Raw genomic sequence first — 18,380 nt, 5'->3', positions numbered from 1 at the left:
TGTTATTTAACGTATATTCTGCTTCATATTCTATCGTATTCGTCGTAGTAATGAGCATTAAAGGAATTGTTTCTCGTTTGTATCGATGATACTGTTGCTTCCGAGTCATGTGGTCACACTTATTGGGTAGTAAAGGTTAACTTGCGTTTCTGTGTTCATGCATCGGCGTGTATTCATGCTATTTAATAAGTTATGTTTGTAACATATGTAATTAAAAGTGCTTTGGTATTAGATAATGAAAAGGGTAACTTTAAATTCGCATTTGCGTACATTTTAACTTCCGTGCCATGTGCTTCCATTGGTTGAAGTTTCCTGATCCTTCACTTCTAAAAAATAAATAAATGTATCTATATGTAAATAATGTTATTATCCAAAGAGGGAATTTTTTATTTCTTCCACGCTCTGTGCTTTCGTTTTCTGCTACGTGCTAGGAAAGCTAACAACTACTTTCTTAGATGAACGTGATCTTCATACCTTCACAATTTCTATTGCCGGCAGTGAAATTAAATATGCCTACTAATTAGTTAAATGGTTATTTTCTCCTTATTCTCGTATCGTTCTTACGTCTTACTCTGTTTTAGAGTCATTACATTGAACAAGCATTCACTGGGAAAGATCCGTTATTTGGACGGGAATCTGTTTCAATCATTTTTTTGTCAAGTCCTTTTTTTATTGCGTTGGTGTCATGTGCTTTATTTTGTGCCATAGATCGTGTAGTTCACGTGTGGTTTATGGGTAAATGCTGGTCACGAGCGACGGTGAGTTTTCCTCCACTATGTGTCTCACGTTTTTCGCTGAGGTGATTCCATAGAATTCTATAAAACTATAGTTATGGGCTCACCATGTCTCTCGAACGATTAAAGTGACGTGCTATCAGGTTGTACAAATTAATATAAAATTCCACTAAGAAGGCCCTTAAAATGACAAGTGTTGACGAAGGCAATTGATGGTAACTCATTCAAATTCAATGGCATTTCTCGAAAATTAAGTTAATTCCTTTTTATAAAGTACATTTACATGATGGCTACCAACTGAAATTTCATTTCCTATTTCTCATTATTCTGTTATGTTCATCATCATTTACATGTAACTATCATCTCCTACAAGGACAGAAGAGAGGACACTGCTTTTCATAGCAGCGAGGCAAAGCAATGCTGCTCTCTTCACGGGCAGAAAAGGTTCTGCAGCTACTGCTTATGGGTATGTTGAAAGTGCTTACATCATTCATTGTCTGGAAAAGATATTTCATCCATTTACCTGGTGAAATTTGTAATGGTTAATAATATTTCAGGAAAGTGGCCAAAATCATAGGGTATCCCGGTGGGCATCTGTCATTGAAGAAAAAGTGGAAGAATTTGGTGGACGGATACAAGGTATTCACCCATGATAGATATTTTTAGATTCTTTACCATTTATTTTATGTTTAAGTGACCCTCTTCAGTGAGCAAATTCCCCTTCCAAGTATAAAGTGCTAATTAATGACGCATTTGGTTCATATACCATTTGGTTGTGAATTTTATACATTCCTGATAATTTTCCTTTCAGTTCCCATTTATCATGAATCATGTGAAAATTTGATTCATGCCTTTTTGGCTACATTCTTCAAAAATATCTCCTGCTCATTCATTATAATGCTTCTTAATTATATTTTCCGGAAATCCAATTTCATGTTGCCTCTCTTGTGTTACCATATAAATTACAATATCTATTTCCTTATGAGAACCTTTCATTGTTGATCTTAAGTGTTCCTATCTGACATTTATTTGTGACAACACTCAATTGGCGCCGTACCTACCCATACAAAAAAATCTGTGCTGTGGCTGTACTAAAGCTGCACTGTAACTGTGCTAAAAGGGCTGTACTGTGACTCTACTTAAACTGCACTCGAATTGAAACATCACAGTACGGTTATAGCACGGTCAGAGTGCAGTTGCCATAGCACAGTCCCAGTGGAGTTGTCATAGCACAGTCACAGTGGAGTTGTCATAGCTCAGTCGCAGTAGTTGCCTTAGCGCAGTCATAGTGCAGTTGCCATAGCACAGCCACAGTGCAGCTGCCATAGCACAGTTTTTACTGTAATACTCTTTCCATGAATTAATAATTGACAGTCTTGATGTGGCTATTACATTCCCTGAACATCTTATTGAAAACAAGAAGCAGAATTAAATCAATATAGGCCAATTAGCAGAGATATATAGTTCCCTTTTTAGGTGTTTGAAGATTGGTTGCCTGATCCAATCAGAAAACCGCAAAGAGATAACAGTGGCCAAAACGACTACACTCATTCGAATGTTGACTAGTCTAAGAAAAGATAAACCATATTCCTAACAGACACTCACTGAATTTGTTACGTTCCATTTCCTTAATATGAACAAAGTTTATGGTACTAAAAATATTGCTATCGAAGCACTTAGGTTCTATGAGAAAAATTGACAAATCCTATTCTGCACATCAACGGGCACTCAACATAAAAACCATCAAAATTTACTTCAGTGCTATTTGTCTAGTTGCCACAAATATCTATGCCCACCTCGATAGTTTTTGTTGATGAAATTTCAGTACTAACGCCGTGGAGCACAATAAATTACAATAAGATATGAAAATAAAGAAATTTATTAAATACAAATATACTCATGATTATAAACATAAAAATGAGAGTCTTGTTAAGGCATGGCCGCTCAATTCATTTGCCTCTTTGGCTTCCTTCCTGAAATTAAAAGGAAATCACATTACATACTGATATCTAATAAAGTGTTACGTCAAAATTTGACTGTTTAAGTTTGTCTGAATTTTATTTTAGAAAGTTGAGTACTTACCCCCAGCAGCAGAGTATAAATAAAGATGTCTTTTTTCAACTCTCTCGTGCTTCGCAAGGAGTAGATTGCGAGTCGTCGGAATCAATCGTGGAAAGTTGATTCATCGCGAACCACACGGATTTCAGCAAAATCGACGATATCACTTCACCAGTAAGAAAAATTCCCGGCTAAGTAGCTAATTTTGATGTAATTGAAGTTCACTTCTTCACGTTCTTAGCGTCGATCTTACATCGACGCATCCATCGTACAGCGTAGAATTCAGAGCACGTAAACAAGTAATGTTACAACCCGTTCAACACCAATGCTGTCCAACAAAGATGGCTGAGTATCGGCGGAAGTTGTTCTTTTGACCATGCTTTACCAAAATAATAAGCAAGCTGGAGCTATGTATAGCCGCGGTAATGTCAACATAAATTTTTATATAATTTACGCATTCATATTCTCATGGAAATGATAGTTGATCGTAATATGAAATAATATAGGAAATACTTTCTCCCGTCAATGACTAGTTTAAGTCCAGCCCTGTCACAGTGCTGTTTGAGCCATAGTACAGTTCCAGTCATGTCACCCAGCCCAGTCACAGCCCACTTTTAGCCACAGTACACTTCCAGTCATGTTTTCTAGCCCTGTCACAGTCCAGTTTGAGCTATAGTACAGTTCCAGTCCAGTTACCCAGCCCAGTCACAGTCTAGTTTGAGCCATAGTACAGCTCCAGTCATGTTACCCAGCCCAGTAACAGTGCAGTCTGAGCTCTAGCACAGTTCAAGCACAGTGATCCAGCACTGTTACAGTACAGTTGTTCTCGAATTCTAGCTGCCATAGTACAGTCTAGTACAGAAAAGTGTACTGTGACTGCGCTAAACACAGAGTTTAGTCCAGTTACAGTGCAGATTTAGTGCAGTCACAGCACAGATTTTTTTGTATGGGTATGCTTGCTACTTTGTTTGTTTTTTCCCTGAATCGATCTTGAATATACGCTTTAACCTGTATGAAATGAACAGAAATCAACTAAACAAACTTTTACTTTTATTTAACAGAAGTGTAAATACCCCAGGAGTGGGGTCAGTGCGGAGGGCGGACATAAGGGGCCACTAACATGGCGGTATTATGCTGCCATGGATATCATATTATCCGCACAGCATAATATAACACCGCCGGTGATTGTGGATAGTGGGGAAGATACTCAATCTAGAGGAAGAAGCCAGCCTGTTCCCCAATTGACCTCCACCAGACCCATCGAGGAAACTCCTTCAAGACAGAAGCGTGGGAGGGAGGAGTCTTCGGAAGTCCTGACGTATCTTCAGGAGAGTGATCGGGTCTGGCAGAGGTCAATAGGGGAACTTGTAAAAGTTCAAAAGGAGGTTGCCGATGGAATTAGGGATATTTTGGATGAGATCAGAAATAAAGATAAAATGTATTTGCTTGTTTCCTTTTTCTTGTAATGGTCCACTTTTTGTTTAGCTACCCTGGTCACTTGGGTTTAGGTGTCTCCATGGTCTGTGGATTCGGATGTTCATTGTCATGTGGAATTTCTAGTACTAACTAAACTTGCTCCATGATAGACTGAAATTTCCTCACTGAAACCACTTGTCATTTTAGAAAATATTTTCCTGCCTTGAGTGTTGCTACTGCCCTTCATATTTATTATGTCTTTCAGCTGTGAATGGAGTCTCCTATATGCCTACTAGACCATATACATTTTAAAATCATTCGCTACATTATGGTCATTAGGCTTGGTCTCATTTGCCTGGATAAATTTTCTGTCCCATGGTCCTTCAATTCGATGAGGTAAAACATTTTCTGAATATATGGAGTTAAAATTTTCAGGCTACTCTATCAAGGCTGTTGAAATCTGAGGGAGGTGGTGTAAAGGTAAGGTACCTAAGACTTCATTACTGTTCAGTTATTGTGGAAGGTGGAACTTTTTTGATTAATATTTTGCACTTCCCTTGACATATCAAATAGTTATTTGAAGATAAATCTAGTCATTCATTGCTGGGTAGGCTCCAAATATTAAGGTAATTACATACTTCTATGAAGATGGCACTTTTTTATTAGATTTTTTTAATTGATGCACTAGCTTGAGATGTCTCCCTGGCCAGTTTATATTCTGCACTTCCCTTGACGTATCAAATAGTTATTTGAAGATAAATCTGGTCATTCATTAATGGGTAGGCTCCAAATGTTAGGATAATTACAAACTTATAGGCAGCTGTTAGTATATTATTCTTAGCACCAATTAGACCCCTCCAGGTATTACACTAATTGCACTTTAGCCTTCCTGCTTGTTTAAATCAAGATTTTAAAAGGGTAAGTCATCTCATGATAATTTCCGGACTATTACCACACAGCTATCTCCTCCATGGGGAATTGAATAGTATTTTTTTTTTATGTAAAGGCAGGGAGTGACATCAGAAAGTTTTCTCCAGTTTCAGTGTAAGTAAAGTTAAATAATTTCTCATTCGTATGGTTCTGCCATATAGTGATATCCTGCTTGAATTTCAGAATAAGTGACTCGTGTTAGTGCCACTGATAACCCAGCGTACATTGTAATATCTCTTGTTTGTATTGAAGTCTTCGAAGTATTTCATGATAGTAGAACAAAGAAACTTCTCAGCTCTGAGAATATTCAGGACACCATTATCTCCATTGTAAGCAGTGAATCAGAAATAATTGCACCTATATAAATATTAAACATTGTAGATTTCAAGATAAATCTTATGAAGGAGTTACATAATTGGTTATGATCTTCTGAGTCCCATACCTCTAAACTTTTAAGGCTCTGAGAGCAGGGGGTATCCTGGAGAAGCGAAAGAGAACCTACATCGGTTAAGATAGTCTATTAATAGTGTGAATTTAGAATAGTGTGTAATAGGGTGGTTTCCTATTATTTTTTTATTGCCTAAATCGAAAGATTATTACTCCTGGAGTACGTATTTCACGCTTTTAGATTTTTAAATGACAATATCTATTTTTCGCGATTAAATGAAAAGTGAACATTTTCAAGCGCGCGAAAACGCGACGCGTAAGTATGAATGCCGGGAAATCTCTCCGTACGTCTTATTTCTGGTTCCCCCTCCCGCCCGGTCAGGTGACCTTGAGATAGGCTTAGCGCTGATACGTCGCAGGCTGCTAGCGGGTACCTGAGTACCCTGCTGGCTGGTAGCGCTTGGCTTAAGGATTATTAATACCTTATTAAACGAGGAAAACTTTCCGACCTTAGCCAGTTTTAATAAGTGATTATTAAGACATGTTTCCCTGAGCTCTGCGCCTGATGCATGCGTTGGTAACCTCAGACGATGTATAACTCCTATCCTCTCGTGTAGAAACTAGGTCCCTGTGACGTCACGTGGAGTGGCATCGCATGGGCGCCAATCTGGCCCTTTTCAAATGAGGATAAAAATGGACCATTGCCATTCGTCTAAACCAGTATTTCTAAAACCATATAACTTGTATATTATGAATATACTAATGGTGGGTAACGAATCGCAATCAATGCCTTTCGTATCCTTTGATGAAGGAAACTACCCTATTGGAGCAAATTGCAGCTTGGATGCTTTAGACTGCTCTCCTTTGAAGTTACATTTTTTGGCTTCTCGCAGTTGACACTTAAGAAGAAAAAGAAAGATAAAATAAGCTAAGCATCTCCTAGTTTCATAAGTATATGGTGCATTGAAATTAGTGAACCCATCCATAGAAAACATAAGTAGTGATGCAGATGAGAGTGAGTCAACTTATCTAGCAAAAGGCAGCCAATTTGGATGACCTGCTCACTGAGTTTAAGAATAAAGAGCCGATATGGTAAAATTAAAATATTGACCCGGATTTATCTGGACTAGAATTCTCGGGAGATGCCTGGTGCTAAAGATAAAGTCAGTGTGAGTAGGAATGAGTATACACAGAAGGGGTTGATTTCATTTCAGTGATGAAAAGGCAGTTATCATAATGGATTTTAGTCAAAACTTTTAACTGTGGATGAAGTTCAAAGTTATCACTAGACCAATTTATTATGCATCATAGTCCCTTGCTTTATTTACCTTAAGAAAGATGGTACTATCACTACCTCATCTCATTGTTTCATATCCGATGACCTTAACTATGATGTGGCCTTTGTTACTGAAGTGCAACATCACCTCATTGAATTTTTAAAGAGAACTTCACCTGCGAGCCAAGAAGTTCAGTACTTCACTGATTGATGTGCTCAGCAATATGAAAACTGCAAGCCTTTTTTAAATTTGGCTCGGTAGAGAAAATGAAAAAAATAATATGAGCAAGATTTTTTTTATTCCTTGACAGTTATTAGTTTACTGCAACCATAAATAGCATAAAATGTGCAACAGTCAATTAAATGGCAATGTTTATGCATAGAATGAACAGATGAATACAGCTAATGAGCTTCACCTTCCCTCTACAATGAGGCAACCAGCCTTTCCCTGAAACCTTCCCCATGAACATCGCCCTCTACCACCTTCAACCCATTTCGCTGCTGCATGTTGTCCTGCAGGGGAAAAATATTCATTATATTTAGAAACTTGCATAGTGAATTACAGTGATGTAACTTCCAATACTCGAATTTAGAACTGAGTAACACGTACATGGTCCAGAAGGACATCCCCTGCTGTAATGCATATATTATGCATCACAGCACAGGATGTGATAACTTTGACTGCCTGGGCAACCCTCAACTCCAGCGTCTTGGTGAATATGCACCTCCACCTTGTCTTCATTATTCCAAACACTCTTTCTACTACTATTCGTGCCTTGGACAATTTATGGTTAAAAAGGGTTTCCAGTCGGTTCTGAGGAGCACGGAATGGCACCATGAGGTATATGGGTCTCAGCCTACACGGATACCCTCCATCACCTATAATGAAGTATCCTTCCGGAGGATAATGAGCATTGGCGTAGAGAGAGCTATGCCTGAGCACTCGTGCATCATGCACAGATCCAGGAAATCCTGAGAGAAATCAATTTCCTCATAATTAACCTCAAAATAAAGGAAAAACTCGTGTATCAGAAATCATCATTCTTAGGGATTACCACAATCCACAGTAATGTCTTTCGTTGCTTCAAAAGTAATTTAGAGAGTGTAAGATACCAGCACTCACCGGCATAAAAGTCATTAATCTTACCACTGCCTATGCACAGCACTTGCATCTGCAGTGAGTAAAATAATTTTCTATTTATATACGCCTCGTTCATGCCTCGAGGACTGAAAACCCTGACATGGCTGCCATCAATGACTCCAACACATTTCGAAAATGTGTCACTGCCAGCTTTGGCCGCAAAATCAAGGCCGATTCCCTCCAGCTCCTGATGAGTGGGCAGTGTAACCACACTCCTAAATAAACCCTCCATCACCGCCAACATCCTCCCCACAGCAGTATGTACAGAACTGCGAGGCACATCGAATGTGGTTGAAATGACCCGGAATGAGGTCCCACAGGCCAACCAGTAGAGGAAGATGATAGCCTTCAATACACATATAAAAGAGACCAATTAGGTTCCTTCATATGTAAATAAAGCAACATATTTTCACGCTTAATCCCAGAAAATTCTATGAAAGTTCCACTTTGCCCATCAGAAAAGTTGAAAAAAGACCAATAGAATCAATAAGGTTATAATGACACTAAAACTAAATTATTGTAACGGACGTCACATATGAGGACCAAATAATTACGGTAATAGTAAAGAAAGCAAAATATTGATTGCTATACTTTATTTTTGGAAATACAGAAAAGTTCCATCTTGCCGATCAGAAACGTTTATGAAGTTGTTAAGTTAACATAATCACTCAAGCCATGCACATAAATGGTGGTGGACGTCAAGGACGCGGTATAAGACCTAAGGCCAGAGTTTTCGGGTAGATTCTTTGGGAAATTTCAATTGCACTTAAAACATTTTTGAGTGGATAGATTACGAGGGACTTTGCAATATTTTCCATATAATACTCAGCAGGCTTACAAAAAATATTGGAGGGGCCCAAACCGGGGATATTGCCACCAGAAATTTTATTATTAGTGAGTTTTAAGTTTTTTAAGCATTTTAGACGAGTCAAATGATCAACATTAGAACCCTGATAACTCGAATCTCGATATCTGGACACTCCGGGGAAAATCGACAAGCCTGACACATTTTTTCCTCACACCCATAACGAATTTTTGAGGGGGCTCGGGCCCCCTGAGGCCCCATGGAGTCGGCGCCACTGATACTCAGTCGGCACAGGCAGCATTTTCATGCTCCAACGATACAACATGCAACAACATAAACGATACATCCTTTCTGTCAACGATACCTACCTCCAACTCATTCTCCCAACCATGTCTCTTCCTCTCCATTTTCTAAACCAGGAGCCTCAATGCCTGTTGGGAAACCCTGAGGTGAATCCGGCATTTCTCCTCGTTCCCCGTTAGTATTTCCCATATTTCTCCACGATTTGGCAAGTCGCTAATGCAATACCGAGCCCGTTGCTGTAATAAAAATATGGCCGTATCAATAATCAAATTCGATCAGATATACGTAAACCATCCACACGATTAATGAAATGTTAACCACCATGCAGCATTTCCATTTCTCACTTACCATTCTTTCTCCCTCTCTCTCGTGCATCCTTGCCATTAAAGCCTCGATATTTCTTCTCCTGGCCCGTATCAGGAGAGAAATAGCATTAGTGATAGCATTAAATGCTAAAACATGGTTTAAAAGCGCCAATTCATCAGCCGCGTCCATTGCAACCACGTTTATCTGCAAGTATAAAATCAGCATTCGTGGGCTCGCGGGTATCATACCTCATTTGTTTGACATTCACGCAGTAGCCACTGCCCTTCTTGGCGCTGGCATCGGCTCGAAGAGCACGAAGGGCACAACATCCCGTAATGCCTGTTCTACACGCTCGGATCAGCTCATCCAGCTTAGCTCAGCCAAATCGCTCAGCGCGAACCCATTCTTAACGAGAGGCTTAAGTCGACCCCTCGCCATCTGATGGCAATAACTGAAAGCTTAAGAACACTGGAGAATCGGTGAGCGCTGAAGCATTTTATGGAAATATTTCTAGCAAAGCAGATAATTACCGGATTTATTTTGGCAGATCAGTGTATTCCCGAGTTATTATCTGTGGTACTTCTACGGAAGGATATGAATTTAGAGTAATTCAGATGATTTTTCGTCGGCTAGGGCGATAATGCTTCCTCAGGTTTTGTTACAGAATTATAGAATTTTGAAATTTTTACATCGAAAAAAGTTCTAAATATATATTTGGTATATTATGACTCCGTTAATAAAATATCACGAATGTTTTGGATCATCAATGGAATGACTATGAAGGTGACCGCGAGAAGATGGCAAGAAGACGACGACGGTAGAAGCTTTCAAGTTTATTGTTCACTGGGAACGTATTATAATATTCCAGTAAGGACGTTGGTCTCATCCGCAATCCCATTTCGAGCACGCGCCGCTAACTTTATCATTTATGGGCTCAGTGAGAAGAGCCACACTCGGAAGAAAACCGAACGCAACCAAATACACGCGCCATGTGAGAGAGAGTTGATGACAACAGCGCAGCGTTTAACTTAAGCTGGGGGTCCCAGGCGAGATGATCCGACCCCCTCGGCTGAGCCGTGGCAACGTCTCTACACGGCAAGATCAGCCGCCAGGACGGCTGATCCTAGGCGCTGAGCCGAGCGTGTAGAACAGGCATAAGGGCGGATAGGGCCCAGGGCGCAGGGTGCACACTTCCGAATTGGGACACCGCCTAGGTAATGCCCCGTTCACATTACCATCTTTCTTAACCAGCGTAAGATGACGTCGGAACCAACGCGCGTTCACACTTACCATGGTAAGACACTGGCGACATTGATGAATGGTAAGTGAGTCCAAGTAAAAAAAAATGAAATGACAGGTGCGAAAAATTTGATTTGGCGGGAAGTAGGTAGCAACGCAGATAACATTGAAAATCGCATCATGGATATTGAGGAGGAAATTGTTGCGGTTATTGCTGTGATGCATAATTTGTACGCCGAGTACATTAGAATTCGTCGCGATAGACTTGCCCTCCAGCGTCGTCGTGCTTTGTTAATTGCTCCACTCTTGCGACGAAGAAGGGAACGGGTGTACCGCAGGGTGTGGAAGTACGTCAACGCGCAATTCGTTTGGGAGAGAGATGTCACCCTCTGGCCCGAGGACAAGTTTCATTCGGTGTTCAGAATGGGCAGGGACACTTTTAATATGCTAAGTGTCGACCTTGGGCCGTGATTGTCGAGGAGGGACAGCCGTTTACGGGAGGCAATTAGTGTAGAAAAGAGAATTGCAATCGCCATTTTCTTTTTGAAGTCAGGCGCTGACTACGGCACCATTGGCCTTACTTTCGGCGTGGGTAAAAGCACTGTGCACTCTATAGTCGAGGACTTTTGCACCGCAGTGCTCGCAGTATACATCGAAAAAATTCGGTTTCCGGAAACCGAGGAAGAGATGAGGAACAGTGCGGATGAATTCCTCACTAGGTGGCAATTCCCTGGAGTGCTAGGTGCTGTAGACGGTTGCCACATCCCAATACGGACACCATCCAGAGATGGTGCCGATTAATTCAACTATAAAGGGTGGAATTCCATCATTTTGCTAGCAGTGGTTAGCAGTCGATACCGGTAAGCATTGGCATTTTCTGGAACTGAATATTTCTTGGCTTGTTCGTTCTTCTGATGGGATGTTATAATTTTAGGTTCATCTACACCCATGTTGGCTTCCCTGGTAGGGTTAATGACTCGGGGGTCCTGCGTGGAAGTTCCCTGTGGGACAAATTGACAGGCGGTGATATACCCCCCCAAATACCACCTTTTGGGGGATGGTGCATTTCCTCTTGCCGTCAGTCTACTGAAGCCTTATCAGGGGAATGTGGATAGAGAGCAGGACAATTTCAATTACCGGTAAGTGACCTCCCTGATCATATTTCCATGTAAGCGGCTATTCCATGGCATACCTTATTCATGTAACATACATTTATCATACTGTAACCTGTTATTTTTAACTGTTTATTATAGTTTGAGATGAATATTTTATTTAACAAATTCGAAGTAAGTCCTTAAGTAGTGTACGACTCTTTAACTAATTGAAGATACAGTCAGCATGATAGATTGTAATCTGTAAACAGAATACCCTATTAACGGCATGTTATTGCTTCTTACAGATTGTCAAGGGCGAGGATGGTGGTGGAGAACGCATTTGGCTGCCTGAAAGGGCGTTGGCGTGTTCTACTGAAGCAGATAGACACGGATGTGCCAAAAGCAGTTAAGATTATCAGCACCTGCTGCATTCTACACAATATCTGTGAGGAGCAGAGGGAGCTCTTCATGGGAGAGTGGGAGAATGAGGTGGAGATGATGGCAAACATTTACCCTCAACCCGATGCAAACCATCAGGGGATGGAGTATGTGGATGGGATTGAAAAGAGGTTAAGTATAATGAGGCAGCTCACTTAGCCTGATTGCTGCCACAATGAGGCAGCTCGCAGTGCAATCAATAGGGTGGTGGGTGGCTAATCGTGCTTATCCGTCCCTGCTTACTTTGGGTGAATGGTTTGCAGACTTAGTTTTGTGGGTACATGCATCGGAAGCTTGGGTTGGTGACTTTTTAGCCTGCATTATGCCTTTCATTGTACACTTTATGCTAACTAACTTAATTTTTTTTACTGTCATGTATGATTATTATTGCCCTATGAAAAATATCTCTAAGTAGTTTATTACTTGCTCATGCGCTTGTGAAAGGTTCATGGTTGAATTTTGTGATAAGGGTACTTCTTGGAATTTTGTAAATGTGGGAAACAGAAATTTGAATATCACTGTGAACCGAAAAATTGTCACAATATGGGGCTTCCACCTCTGCATACAGAATAATGGAAATCTCCAAATTTAAACGTTGGTTTTATGATGGCCCCACTATTTGCAATTTTTTTCTTGTTTTGTGTATAACACTGATATATCTCAATGTTTGCTTCTACCATCCATGAGCATGGAACATCTAAGTTTACCTGTCATAATGTTCAAGTACCACATAAGAGCCAGGGTTTCGCCTGCGCTTTATGGAATCACTGGATTGGAATTTACACTGAAATCTTTGGAATGTATAAACCGAAATTTCTTTCCATGATTATTGTCCTTATTACTGCTGATTTGTGCATGAAAATTGTTATTTTTTTCTTGAAAATCCATATGTGAAATAGCCAACTGCTTCAAGCACATGCATGCATGCAACCTGCGCAGGAGCCAAGCCATAACTATTGCAAGAAAAAATTGCCTCTCATATTCAGGACAAGCTGGGTCAACCACTTGTTTTGCTCATGTTACAAAAATGGTATTTCTGCTCCATTAGAGTTTTCATACTGCTGCACCATTTTTTCCTCACACCTCGGATAGGATGCTTTAAGTATGTATGTGTGACATTATCAATAAAACATTTTCAACTATGCCACAATTTCTTTATTAATTATGCCAACCTTTTGTTACGATTGGGACATTGTACACAACAGGTTATTGGTTATTGAAAATGAACGGAATTAAGTAAGTGAAATAGCTGATGTATTGAAAAAGTTTACTAAGCAAGTGTTTGATAATCTACTTCTTATTGCTCTTCCTCTGATGCTGTATTCATTCCATCAGAATGACCCAAATGCAAGCGTTTCCCTAGTCCTAGGATGACAGCCTTTCCTCTTTTGGGGAGATATTTAAAGTTCTCATAAAGGTTTTTATACTGCTTTACAGAAGTTCTGTGTGCAGGTCTGAAGCTGAGCTGAATTCTTAACCCTAAGTTTGGTAGGTCTTTGCTGTTGTTTTCTGTCCCCACCATTCCTTTATGTTTCCTTATATGCCACTCATATTGTCTCTTTTTTTTATTAATTCGTCATCTTCCTTTCTATTTTTATGTACCCAACACGATCATTTGCTTTGAGTCCATCATGAATTCCCTTCATTCAAGCAGAACTGGTTGATTATAGTTACATAGACCTAGTAAAATCCTCTTGTCGTAATTACAGTAAAACCACTTCTCTTAATTCAGCAGTCAGTTACAATGATTTGGATAGTTGGACACCTTTCTTCTTTTTTACAGTTACGTATGCTCTTATATGGAACAAATAAGCCATAACTAATGGTTAACGTGAAAATTGCAGCACATTATAAGTGTATAAGAAAAAAAAACAAGGGTGAAACATTTATCGCTGAAAATGTCATTCCATGTATGCAGTCACAGCTGCATTAATGGTCTCTAGTTGTCACGGTACAATTTGCAGAGATAGTTAGGCCATCTCCTTGGTATGATAAGTGGAGGTTTTACGAGATCTACTACATAAAAGAGGTTCACTTCACCTATTTCCTGGCCCTTTGGCCAACCAATGCCTCACCCCCAACCTCATTTAAAAATGCATGTGAGTGCCCTAAGCACGATTTTTAATCTTGGTACTACATTTTCATATCACAATGATAAAGACTAATAATATTTACTTGAGCTTTGGTAAGGCAACTCAACCTATGGAAATAGTATTTTTTGATCACTTAGTTGAGAGACTGCTTTGAACTAAGGTAACCTACATATCAGACTGAAATGATTTATAAATAATTTTAATGCAATGCTACAATATCACTCATAATACTATACATAAAAAATACCTATTGTTACGGAATGGCCCAAATGAGTTAAATAATGCAATGGAAGTGAAAACTTAGTGACAATTAAAATGCTACGTTACACAAAGTTGGTGGAAGGCAACCATTTTTGGAACTCTTGCCAAATTGACTAGGATCTTCTTCACATCATATGTCCACAATGATTTTTCCCAAAAAATAAAACAGCTGTCCCAAATAAGCAAAAACATTAAAGTGACCACACTTCTGTAACGCTGTTAACGAGCATGGTCTGAAATGAATAGCAGCCACATTATTAACCATGCCCTTCCTTGAAGTGAACGAACTAGCAGGGAAAAACTTTCCAAATGTTGTGCATGACCGCATGCATATCCTTTAAGATGGCTTTGTCCACTGCAATAAAGTTTCTTTTATGTTATAAATTTATCATAGGATTAATAAATTGTACACCAGAATTACATCAGGAAATATTTATTTTAAAGAGTTTGACATTACCATATTTTTGAAAGACTCCAGGGCGACCAGCCTGCCATCAGGGAGTTGAATCATGATGGCCCGCCCTGGAGCCCTTTCCTCAATTGGGATGGAGGAGGACTGAGGGAGATCAGGTGGAGGCATGGAGGGAGGCATGGGAAGAGAGGGGGTGGTAGATGGTTGAGGGGCAGGAGTTCTTAGGGCAGAGGCGGCAGGTGGTTGAGGTTCAGGTGAGGAGGGGAGGGGGTTACACTGTGGGAAATTGGATATCTTGCTTCTTATTAATGTCTGTATGGAGGATGTCAACTGCTGCATTTGGGAGAGGATCCTCTCTTCCCTGTCCTCCATCCGCCTCATCCTCTCCCTGTCCTCCTCCTGTCCCCACTCAATCAACCTATACAGGTCTTCATCCGATGTTGAGGAACATCTCCTCTTCCTCCTAGCAATTGGAGTCACTAGGACTGAAGATGACCCACTCCCACTGGTCCCTGCACCTCCATCCATGTCTGGCCTGTAGTGAATGAAGTCATATGAAAGATTTTATAAGCTGTTCATTAACCCGAAAAAGTCCCTGGGGTGTGTGATGTTGTAGATAAAATATTGACGGATTAAATCCTTGAATGACAAAATAATGACTGCAAGTTTCTAATACAATTGCATAGGCTACTATTATGTGCGCACAACACTTAGCTATAAGCATATAAATATTCTGAATGTATTACGTTATTTTCATGAAATTAACATTTTTAAAAATTCAAAGAATAATTTGAAATCATAACATAAACACTGCACATGAAGAATTGAGGATAGAAATATGGAATTATTTCTTTGGCAAAAATTAACGACTGCTGGGTACTCCAAACAGTAATGCTTAGGGGTATTTTAGATTTAAAAAGAAGAGGTATGTAATATGAATGCAGTCACTCTTGAGATTATATTTACTATGACACAGAGCAGAGTTGTGATGGGAGAGCAAAGTAAAAGCTAAATATGGTTTTAATGAGTAAAGACCAACCTGTACCTAAAATATTGCACTACTGATGGGATGCAAGTTAATTGATAAAAAGCCATCAACACAAGGTCCAGAATACAATCTTATAAAAGAAAAATCAAGCATACATATCTGAAGTTATTGACTCAGGAATTCAAAAGTCACCCTATTCTTTGTACCATCATGATGTTAGCAACTTTTTGAAATGGAAATATTTTGGCAGTGAAGGTGCTGTTTTCATACAATAAAATAAACATTTCCCATGGGCGAACTGCAAACGTTTCCGTCATCATTACGCTATGGATAAATACCATGTGCGTGTGTGTTGCATCATTCTTTAGAGATGTTATCTGATACTGAAAAAGGCAATATGTTGGACAAAAACATCAGTTCAAACCTCCACCCAAGTGAGGAAGAGCGAGAATGTTTGGAACACAACATAAAAGGGGAAGAAAAGGACCTTGGTGACAATCTTAAAAATAGCAGTATAATCAAAAGATGGATAAAGTAGGGCACCACTGTTAATGTAAGTTAACACAATGTCACTTCAGAAAGAAATCAACAATTTCAGCGAGAACATGAAGATACTCACAGAGGTGCAAGGGAGTCCAGCTGTTCCACGGGAGTGGCAGAGGGCTTCTCGCCGTACAAAAGGTTTAGCGGCTGCCAGAAAACCCAATCGGGAGGCGAATCCCCGGATCGCAATCCTCTCTTCACCTCCATATATCGCCTCTTCAGGTTCAGGATTTTATCCTTCACCTGGCAGCCGCTGCGGGGGAACCCTCTCCTCGTCATCTCCTGTCCTAAGTCACTCCAAATACTTGTGTGACCCTTTAGGGTGCTCTTGAATCTAAAGAAAGTGAAGAAGTGAACAATCATTTAACAGAATGGTAATAACCCGTCGTAATTGTGCACCCACCAATTAATTGTAAAATACATTATGTATTTACACAGGCATAACCTTGCCTGGGTATGGCCTTCTGTGAGAGACAGCAATGAGAAATTTAACTAAGATCACGATTAACATAGGGTAATCTATTCAACTTGCAACAGCGATTGAACATGGAAAAAGTAAATGTTACAATAAGGGGAGGAAGGCTCTGCATTTTCGAGGTAACCCATGGATTACTTTCGAAAAGGGCAGGCCACGGCGCGAAGACTATTCAAAATTTCCATGCAACGAGAAACAAGCATTGCCGATTTCTTTGAGCTGAAAGCAGTCACGTACAACAAAACATTTATATTGGCTACTGCCTCAAAACAGTATTCCCTTTAATAAAAGCACAGCATGAAGGCAACGTTAAATCCGAAATATATAGACATCATCACATCGATCGCACGGTGTCCGTTAACTTTCACCTTTCCATAAATATTTTGTGGCAATAATAAGCCCACAAGCTGTTGCTACAGAGAGGGTTACATTTAAAAAAAGTCTACAACTGAAAGCATGATATTCATTCACAATGAAACACCAAGCGGTTGGCATCTGACCATCACGAATAAATTAATACAATGAAAATATTAATTTCTGCAGTTCCGCAAACTTCACATCATTTTAGCAATACATTGAAAGAGGTTATGTTATGTTTTCGTGAAAATACAGAGCGAGCTAGTGGCTAACGATACACGGACTAAAATATATCGCATAACTTACACCAGGTCTAAAATTGATTAATATTCAATAATATTAATACTTGCTACTGGGAAACATTTAAAAAATTTCAGCTACTGGAAGCATGATAGTCATTTCACAATTATCACACCACGTGGTTTGCATCTGGGCATCAAAAATACTTTAATGCAATGAAAATATTAATTTCTGTGGTATCGCAAACTTCACATTATTTCTAGCAATACATTGAAAGGAGGTTATGTAGGATTTTCGTAAAAATACAAAGCGATATAGTGGCTAACTACACACGAACTAAAACACATCTCATATCTTGCATCAAGTTTACAATTGATTAGCATTTTATGATAAATACTTAGTACAGGGACACATTTAAGATTTTCAGCAAGAAGAAGCTTGACATTCATCTCACAATCATCACACCACGTGGTTGGCATCCGGCCATCACGAATAGTTTAATACAATGAAAATATTAATTTCCGTAGTTTCGCAAACTTCACATCATTTTTAGCAATACATTGAAAGAGTTTATGCAATATTTTCGCAAAAATACATAACGAGCTAGTGGCACTATACACGGACTGAAATATATCGCATACCTTACGTCAAGTTTAAAATTTATTAATATTCAATGAATACTATGTGATTTTAAGAGCACTTACCTCCTTTGAATTACATCTGAGGAGTATACTTCAATTAAAATTTTAGTCTCCTCCTCGCTAAACGCTCTCCTCTCAAATCCTTCTCCCGCCATCGTCCTTCCTTCTTCTTTTATATCTAACCAACTTCTAACCAACTTGCGTTCACACACGCATGAACTACCGCCAACCATGGTCGGAAAA

At 39.5% G+C, this 18,380-nt stretch overlaps 2 protein-coding genes across 2 annotated transcripts; both read right to left on the bottom strand.

The window, feature by feature from the left end:
• Positions 1–7,185: 7,185 nt before the first annotated feature.
• Positions 7,186–8,288, bottom strand: LOC124172871 (putative nuclease HARBI1). The gene is made up of 3 exons (XM_046552371.1): positions 7,925–8,288; positions 7,412–7,773; positions 7,186–7,314 (listed from the first exon to the last, which is right to left on the bottom strand). The coding sequence occupies exons 1-3, from the start codon at positions 8,184–8,186 to the stop codon at positions 7,225–7,227; spliced, it is 714 nt and encodes a 237-aa protein (XP_046408327.1). The 5' UTR covers positions 8,187–8,288; the 3' UTR covers positions 7,186–7,224.
• A 6,530-nt stretch (positions 8,289–14,818) lies between these two features.
• Positions 14,819–18,357, bottom strand: LOC124172951 (histone-lysine N-methyltransferase SETD1B-like). The gene is made up of 4 exons (XM_046552479.1): positions 18,201–18,357; positions 16,501–16,758; positions 14,939–15,428; positions 14,819–14,836 (listed from the first exon to the last, which is right to left on the bottom strand). The coding sequence occupies exons 1-4, from the start codon at positions 18,290–18,292 to the stop codon at positions 14,819–14,821; spliced, it is 858 nt and encodes a 285-aa protein (XP_046408435.1). The 5' UTR covers positions 18,293–18,357.
• Positions 18,358–18,380: the final 23 nt, after the last annotated feature.

Source organism: Ischnura elegans (genome assembly GCF_921293095.1).
Source record: "Ischnura elegans chromosome 13 unlocalized genomic scaffold, ioIscEleg1.1 SUPER_13_unloc_3, whole genome shotgun sequence".
In the NCBI taxonomy this organism is placed as follows: Eukaryota; Metazoa; Arthropoda; class Insecta; order Odonata; family Coenagrionidae; genus Ischnura; species Ischnura elegans.
This window is presented reverse-complemented; position numbering and strand designations above follow the sequence as displayed.